The sequence below is a fragment of the Cucurbita maxima genome, unplaced genomic scaffold (assembly GCF_002738345.1).
Source record: "Cucurbita maxima cultivar Rimu unplaced genomic scaffold, Cmax_1.0 Cma_Scf00028, whole genome shotgun sequence".
Classification (NCBI taxonomy): domain Eukaryota; kingdom Viridiplantae; phylum Streptophyta; class Magnoliopsida; order Cucurbitales; family Cucurbitaceae; genus Cucurbita; species Cucurbita maxima.
This window is the reverse complement of record NW_019272044.1, coordinates 845,133-854,053: the sequence shown is the minus strand read 5'-3', so window position 1 is coordinate 854,053 and position 8,921 is coordinate 845,133. Positions and strand designations below refer to the sequence as shown.

Below are 8,921 nucleotides of genomic sequence, written 5' to 3'. Positions count from 1 at the left end.
ACATAACAATTATTTGAAAGCAAAAGTAATACATTAATCACATGCCCACACAATGTGTCCATATTTGATTTTTAAGCTTTTATGCTTTGGGTTTGGGCCCCACCACCTTTTTCACCCTATGGCCATGTGCTTGTGGGACCCTCATTTCAATTATATGATTAACTCCATCATTACTTCACCTTATTATAACTCTAATTATTGATTAAATTTGATTTCATTACCCATTAAAAAGCTTATCAAATATTGTTCATATCAAAACTAACACCAATACCAACACAAAACCAAGAGACAAACCTTTTTTCTTAACCAAAAAAAAAACATTCTCAAAAGAAACAAAACACAAAACAAACTCGTTTTAGCTGCCTCATCCTAAGATCTAAAGTTGATGAACTCGCTCGATTAGAAGAACGCCCTGCTCCCGTAAAACACACGGGAACCACTGTTCTTGGGAGATTTTAGGTTCGGGTCGGAGCTCGAGGTAGTTGAACTTGGAGAGCCGTTGGTGTCGATATCTAAAGGAAGCTTCATCTTTGCCAATGACTCAGTGAATTGTTGCATACTTTTCATGTACATATCCACAATGTCTTGCTGCACTACCTTGTCCTCTGGCGGCTCAACGCTTACAGAAACTAAAGGCTTTGTAATTTTGTCACTAGAGGAACCATTAACCTCACCACTTTCAGCCGTTTCTTCTTTATCAGCTGTGCCATTTGAACTGGCTTGAGCTTTCGACAACGAAGGTGAAGAAACCGTATCATTTTGCACATTGTTCGGTGGAGAATCGATCTTCGAATCTTCTTCACTCGACTTGTCGTTCAACATTGGAAAGCTTTCGACAACGGGAATACCATGATTTTCAACTTCAGAAATAGTCAAGCTCTCAGAAGATTCAGAATCTAGATTCGAGCACGGGATACCAAAATACTCAGACACCATTATCTGATCTTCATTCGCAATCTTTGGATTGGGGAATTCGATCATATCCAAATCACTTGGATGTGGCTCGGTTACATCCGAATCTTCGACCTCTACAATTGTTTCAACGACCGGGATTGCCATGACTTCTGGAAAAGCTCCATTATACGAAAGTGAAAGCAGCACGAACCCGGCTGGAGAATGGAACAAATCGGTCGACGAAAGACTGAATTCTTTCTCTAACTTTCCATTCACAACAACAACTTCTGTTAAAGGGATCAAAGCAAAACCAAGCAACTGATCTTCAAGATAATTCTTGACCCTACTCAACATCCATATCTCACATTTGAGCGTCGTATCGATCATCGGAACATCGAGACGAACACGCTCGTTAAACACAGGATTCTTCCCACCACCATTGATGGTTTTGGTGGATACAGAGTTTTCAGGATGTGTTGTAAAGGAAAGCTTTGCATACACATCTTGCTTGTGGTAAATGCATATATTGTGAATATCTCTTGCTTGGTGAACAAACACCTCAAGAACACCAATACATTCCTTTTTCTCTTCCTCTACAACACCCAAATTCTCAACAGGGGAAGCCATTCAAACACCTGCACCAAATTCCTATCAGATAAGCTTCAATTTCTCCAGTTTTTCACAGCAAATACAAAGAAAAACGCCAAAAAAAACCCAAATCAGAGGCGAATAAACAGAAATTATGAACACCCACATGCAAAAAACCTCGAAACTGAAGATGGGTCGACTAAAAAGTATGAACCCAGAAGCTAAAAGTTAAAAATAAGCAAAACCCTAAAACGAAATACACAGAAATGAGTAGCAGATTATCAAAAACGCATACCCAGAAACAGAATTCTACAAGAATTTACCAAGCGAAATGAATCGAAGACAATCCCAAGGCAAGAACACGAAATGAAAAGAAAGTAAAATGAAGAACGGCTCTGTTTGTTTGTATGTTGGTGGAAATCGGGTTGATAGTGGAAAATGGATGGGCTTTGGGGTATATATATTAGGGAATTTTTGTGGGTTTTTAGGATCCAAAAGGCGGACGCGTGGGGCTCATATTTGACCAATGAGAGCAATTTTGAAGGCAGTTTCAGAGTAGTGACTCTGTTTTGATGTACAGAGTGTTTTGATTGCTCTTTTGTGAGTGCTTGGCTCAGGTTTTGAATGATCAACATCGCTGCCTTTGTTTAATTATTGATGAAGAAAGGTTTTAAAATATGATGATGAGAGAAAAAGTGTTGGAATTTCCTTATTTTCTGTGGGCTTTGGCTATGGAAATATGCTATACACCTCCATTGCTTGTGTATATTAAAAACATATGAACAACTTTAGAAAATGTTCAAATTTATTTGTTCTTTTTCGCTTTCGGTTGCGTGGGTTAGTTTGAGTGGTGAACGATGCATGATGACTATGCATCTACGGTGGTCTACATAGAATCTAAGTGAAACGAATAAGCCTAACTCGCTCATGTTGAAAACGAGTATTTAATTGGAGAAGAAATCGAGCTAACTATTAGTTGAGTCTTGGTGCTATTGTTAAAGGTTTAATCGAGACGATCGAATGGTGAGATTCTCAAAGGAGACGAACTGTAACAACCTAACCAATGTGGGATCTCACAATCTACCCTCTTCAGGGTTCAACGTCCTAGCTGACGTTCGTTCCTTTCTCCAATTGATGAGGGACCCCCAATCCACCTTTTTGAGACTAGTGTCCTTACTAGCACACCGCCTCATGTCCACCCCCATTCGGGGCTTAGCCTCCTTGCTAAGACATCACCTGATGCTAGGTCTGATACTATTTGTAACAATCCACAACTAGCAGGCGTTTTCTTCTTTAGGTTTTTTCTTTCGGTCTTCCTCTTAAAGTTTTTAAATGCGTCTACTAGGGAAAATTTTTCACATCCTTATAAAGATTTTTCGTTCTTCTGCCCAATCGACATGAGATCTCACACAAATTACAAAGATGATCGGTTGGCACGGTGAAGTCGAACCGTGAGCTGGGCGCAAACAGTTGAGTCACAACTACAAATTGGATGATATTATGAGCATTGAGATGAAGTTGTTAAGGACACCAATGACACAATTGGAGGCAAGAGTGAAGGTATTCTAAAGTCGAAAGCAATGAAAGGTCTCCCTCGGGTTGAGTGAGACTTTTTACTATGAGGAAAACTGACCTGTTGGCTTTTACGGTCAGCGGCTTAAGGTTTTGTTCTTGGTTATTAAAATAGTGAAGTGGGTAAATAACTCTACTCTATCGGACCATGGTCAAATGAGAGCAATTTTAAGGATAAGATAACTAATAAATGGTTAAAAATGATTGAAAGTCTTGACCTATAAACAAGGTGTATGTTCTTTTTTAGTGACTCAATCACAAGATCTTCATAGTTAAACATGTTTTGTTTTGAGCAATTTTATGTTGGGTGACTTGTGAAACTTCTCTAAGATACTTGTGAGTGAAGACAAAACATGTTGAAAAGATTTGTGTTGGTTTGTGGGGATAGTCTTCACTTTTAAAGTATTCACTTTTTGAAAGAAGGTGTAAGTAACGTGACCATATTGTAGAGAATGCAAGGGAATTTTAGGGCAATCAAGTGTCAAATCTAGATTTCGAATCCTAATCTAAATCTTAGATATAGGTCGTTACAAATGGTATCAGAGTAGTACATCTCCAAGTAAGATGTGGTTCGGGAATGAACCAAGGCGGAAGTTGGTTGGCACTCCAGAGTAAAACTGTTGGGTGGTGGGAAAAGTTTCATCGATAGACTTTATGAAGCTTGTTTAGCTAGGTGCCGAGATGTCTTTTAGGATTGAGTTTCTAGTTTAATTGAGTACCATAACATGTCTTTGGATTAATCTCGAGGTGTTAGTCCTAAACATCTTAAAAACAAAAGACGAGATTTAGACATCTAGATGCTCGAAGAACCTAGTAGACACCCATGACAAGGATGACTTAAGAAGCCTAACAAGTTTATTGGTAGTAAGAACGATGCTAGCTTTTGTACCGTGTGGAGATACGGTTCAAGGTTAATGTCATGATTCATTTAATGTATTTTGATAAAGTGGGTGTGGGGAAGAGATGATATGATTGTTGACAGAAATAATGAATGAGAATTTTGTTTATGAGGTTTCAAATATTGTCTGACTCTGTTGTTGCTGTCTTTTTACTTTTGCTTTGATGAACATTTCTCACTTTTTTAGTACCAAAAACTCCCTCTCATTGGAGCATTTGTGGAACTTTGTACTATATATGATATATCAAAAACGCTTCAAACCTACCCCGAAAACTTCAATTTTAGTTCTATCAATTTTAACTTTACACGGGAATAGATCGTAGCTGGATAAAGAATCGATTATCATCTAAAAAGTTAATCGTTTGATTCTCGACGTTACCAGATTTTTAAATTAAAAAAAAAAAATTAGTTTTTGTCTTAATTTTTGAGGAGATTATTTTCTTTGATTATGTTGGCATTTCTTGTTGCTAATTAAAATTATATATAATTAACGTGGTTAGTTTCGAGAGTTTATTGACTAGGTTTAGGCATTTCGTGACAGACTTTTGAGTATTTTGTTTAGATTTTTCTTAGTAGTTGGAGTTGATGAACTAACCACTAATCGTAGAATATATTGGTTGAGTTTGGTCTAAGGAATCTTTTGGACTAATCAGAAATTTCGAGTTGGTTTGGTCAGTGACTCGAACTACCTGAATAAGGTTCACAACCCAACCTAACCTAACCCAACCCTACCCTATATTTTCACGTTGGGTTGGATTAAGTTGTCATGTTTTTTTAATTATTTTAAAAAATTATATTTATCTACGTTAATAATTATAATTTCATAAAACTCAAACATCAAACATTCAGGAGTCAAAATGCATCAGTATGATCTATTACAAAAATCAAATGTTCTTGACTTTCATAATAGTCCTAAATAAATAACCAATTAACTCAACCTAACCTTTACGGTTTGGGTTAGGTAATTTAGATTAACTTACTTCTCGAATTATATGAACATTTGTAGTTAATGCTTGTCGGAATTACCGTATATTGCAACAAAGAAATAATATCTATTTGAAATGGATTATAATTTTGAAGGACAAACAAAAGTAGGTTAGAATCATGTCTCTATGGTACAACTTTTTCATAGAGCATCATGAAATGATTACAAATTCCCAAAGTCTAGGATAGATAAATTTAATGAATCATAACATTACAAAAGGTGGAAAGGTGGAGTTAGTCGGCTCGTTCTTCAAGATGTTCAACAAAAGCAAATTCATATTGATGAAAGTCAAGTGATCGCAAAACAATTGGAGATGCGCTAGTCCACCTCTCTATTAACGGCATTCGTAAACCCATCTTGGCTATGACATATAAGACTTGGGCACGTGAATTTTCTTGCACTCAAAATGATAGGAGAGAATAAGATAAGAGCTACGAGGCTGCCCAAAATCATGCACTCGTACCAATTACATGAAACATGCCTAGTCTTTAAGAAAGCAAGATTGTCGTTTTCAACTCAAACTAATTTTCGTGTATAAATATGATTGTTGTTGCTAAGAGTGCTCCCAGTTCAAGTCTATGGTATAATAGACTTGGACATATGAACTTTAAAGAAATGAAGATGTTGGTGGCAAAAAAAAATTTAGAAAGTCTTAAATCATTTGATATGGGTCTCAGTGAGAGTTATGATATGGGCAAACAGAAATGACTTAGCTTCACAAAGATTACGAGAGAACCAAAAAAAGTACCATTGGAAATGGTCTATACAGATGTTTGGGAAACGATCTCCAGTTTCATTACTTAGCCAAGAAGGTATGAGTTTATTTCTTGAAATACAACCATATGTGTTTGCAACCTTCCCGAAGTGGAAAGTTGAAGTTGAAAATCAAACTGATTTGAAGATCTAATGTTTGAGCTCTTACAATGAAGGAAAGAAGGAAAAGTAGGACATGTCAGTATTCAAATCCTTACGTGGGACTAAGAGAATCAGATTAATGAGGACAATGTTCGTTAGGGTAAAGACAAAATAGTGTTGCTAAAATGATGAACAAATATCGAACGAGCGGGCAAAGAGTAAGGAAGGAACCACAAATTCACAAATGCTAAAACCCTGAAATAAATTTGATTTCATTTCATATGATTGCCGAATCTCAAAATGATAAGGAATCACTCAAGGAAAAGTAAGATTTGAATTACTTTGTTGATCAAATATCTCATGGCAAGAACACTTAGTTTGAGATTGAAATCACTCCACAAGCAAGATCGATCATTTAAATCTTGAATGATTCTAAACATGTAATCTAAAATAAAAAAGAAACTTGGCCCTTGGCTAAATGAATGCTCTTTTTATTACCTTTTTCAAGCTTACCTTATAAAAACAACATATATGAGTTATAATTTCATATTTTATGATGATAATTAACCGGTAAATAAATGTAACCTTAAAGTAAATAAAAGTCTTAAAATACATTTAAAAAAACATCATAACTCTCGATTATCATCCACCCAAAATTTGTAACCACCCATTTATCCTTCTCAAATGTTGCATGAATTGCAACATCTTGTGATAATTTGAACAATATTCTCTTCACATCTTTCTTAAAGTTTATATTACATGATTGATACCTTGATTCATATCAATACAATTATTCTTTGGTATTTGGGTCACGTGCTCGTGGATGTGGAGAGCTAGCGCATCTTCACTGAGTTGGAGTCACGTGTATAGGGGTTGGGCTTCAATGTGGATGTGCTCGTTGCTAGGTTGGACTACTTTGTCGTGTCGTGCATTGCTAGTAAGTGCATATGGGTTGCTGTACTCTCGATTAGGGTTTTGACTTACACGAATACCTTGTCTTCTACACCGGGAATTACTGAAAACTTTCCTCTTCTTTAGTGTTTTCTCTCTATCAAGCGAAGGAAAAATAAAAGTGAAAAAGCTTCTTATCGACAAGGTGGTTCTTTCGGGCAATATCGCTCGATGTCCAAATTGTATTTTCTTTCTTTTCTATTTCTTTCTAAAACAATTTCAAAAATATTTTTACCCATACTTGAAGGACAAGTACCCTTAAATTTTAAAGAATTTTCATAATATCCATCAAATTTTTAAAAAATTAAAAAATATACTTACTATCAATATCATATTTTTGAAACACTATTACTGTATCTCTTCAAAACTAACAGTAAAGGTATTTGTAACCGTAGTTAGATAAAATAAAATAATAATAATTTTGTATCTCGAGCTGCCGCTGATATCATATTCGGCGTGAATCTAGCTTATTTGGCTCGATAAGATATCGACCCTCCTAAAGCTGTTTTTTACCTTAATAAGAGCATTTGACGTTAGTAAGACTTCTATTTATTCAAATTAAGTGTTTTTAAGCTAAAAATTGTGAGTATTTAATACTTTTAAGCTAAAGTAAGCTCGTTAATATATTGTATTGTTGTGTCATGGGTCCGTATAGGTTAAATTGAACGTAGAAGAACAATCCCGGACAAGCGATAAAATATTTAGGGACTTCGACCAAGACTAAACAAGTGACTCTATTGTTTGTTGGTTGAAAGAATTGTATGATGTATGATGATGCATGCCCGTGGCCCCACTATGCGACAAAATTAGGAATGTTATGTGATGACATGTTATTTATGTATGTGATATCCTAGAATGTCATGTTATGTATGATATGAAAGGCTACGTTTGTTGTACTATGCATGTCATGTGAAGCTCTGTTATAGATTATACTATACTAATGATGTTTTACTATGTTACGTCATGCATATCTTCAGTATCTATGTTCGTCATGATATCATGCAGGTCTTTTTCTCTATGGTATTTGGTAACCGTCTACACATTTTGTCCAATGAGTCATGCCTAGGGGTACATACGTGGGCTGTGTGTGGAGAAGTATCACACATCCAACCCTGATAGATCCATGTCATCCAACGAGTCCGTCTGATAGATCCATGTGCGCATACGTGGGCTGTTGGAGAAGTATCACACATCCAACCCTTCTCGAACTAGAAATACTCAAAATAACAAAATAATAAGAATTTCTAATTAAATACTCAAAATAACAAGTTTTTTAAAATATTTTTTTAGTTTTAAAAATTTTACAGGCAATAGTCCAATCCCACGAATTTCCTTAAGATTTTTAAAACGCGTCTACTAGTAAGATGTTTCTATACCCGTACAAATGATTTTTCATTCCCCTCCCCAGTCAAATCTCACATATGAGTAGAAAATAAATAGCGGAGAAAATTAATATTTATTATATTTATCTCTAAATTTTAAAAAAATTTAATATTTATAAAGTTAGTATTTTAAAAAAAGAATTAAAAATTTAAAGATATATTTTAGATAAATTATTAACCGGTTTCCTCTAGCAAAATAAAAAATTTAAAAATAAAATTTAAAGCTATTTTTATTAATTTTGAAAATGTTTTAAAACATATTCTACAAATTTAACAAAAATTTAAAGTACAAGACGGCGACAGCTTGGAATTCCCTTTCTAACGGCTAGTTATTTGGAGAAGGTAAAATGTCTATTTAGTCCTCCTCTCTGATCTATGAGGCTCCAAGAGGCGCGCACCTTGAGTTGCCTTTATTTAAAAAACAAAGACGGTCAATTATTAAATATAATTTTATAAATACTGAAAAGTTTAAATATTTCCAATTTTGTGAATTTATAATTTATTTACAATAAAAATAGGCATTTTTTAAAACCACACACTCACATATATACTGATATCATATATGAAGGAAGATGTCCAATATTTAATTTTCTTTAAAAAAATTATGAGCTTTTTATTTTACCTTTTTTTTTTTATCTATGAAATTTTTTACTTCTTTAGATAAAATAATATTATAATTAATACATAGGATTAGACACTTAAGCTTACTCTAAACTATATATTAAAAAAACAAAAATAATTTCATATTAAAACAAGAAAATAACATAAATCATATTTAAATTAATTAAATCGTCTT

General features: G+C 34.4%; 1 protein-coding gene across 2 annotated transcripts; it reads right to left on the bottom strand.

Annotated features, from left to right (window-relative positions):
• Positions 1–202: 202 nt before the first annotated feature.
• On the bottom strand, positions 203–1,923 carry LOC111465051. Of its 2 annotated transcripts, none has more exons than XM_023109313.1 (2): positions 1,778–1,923; positions 203–1,529 (listed from the first exon to the last, which is right to left on the bottom strand). In XM_023109313.1, the coding sequence occupies exon 2, from the start codon at positions 1,519–1,521 to the stop codon at positions 400–402; it is 1,122 nt and encodes a 373-aa protein (XP_022965081.1). In that variant the 5' UTR covers positions 1,522–1,529; positions 1,778–1,923; the 3' UTR covers positions 203–399. The 2 variants fall into 2 exon arrangements, with proteins under 2 accessions (XP_022965081.1, XP_022965082.1); XM_023109314.1 differs by having other exon boundaries at positions 1,806–1,923.
• Between the last annotated feature and the right edge of the window lie 6,998 nt (positions 1,924–8,921).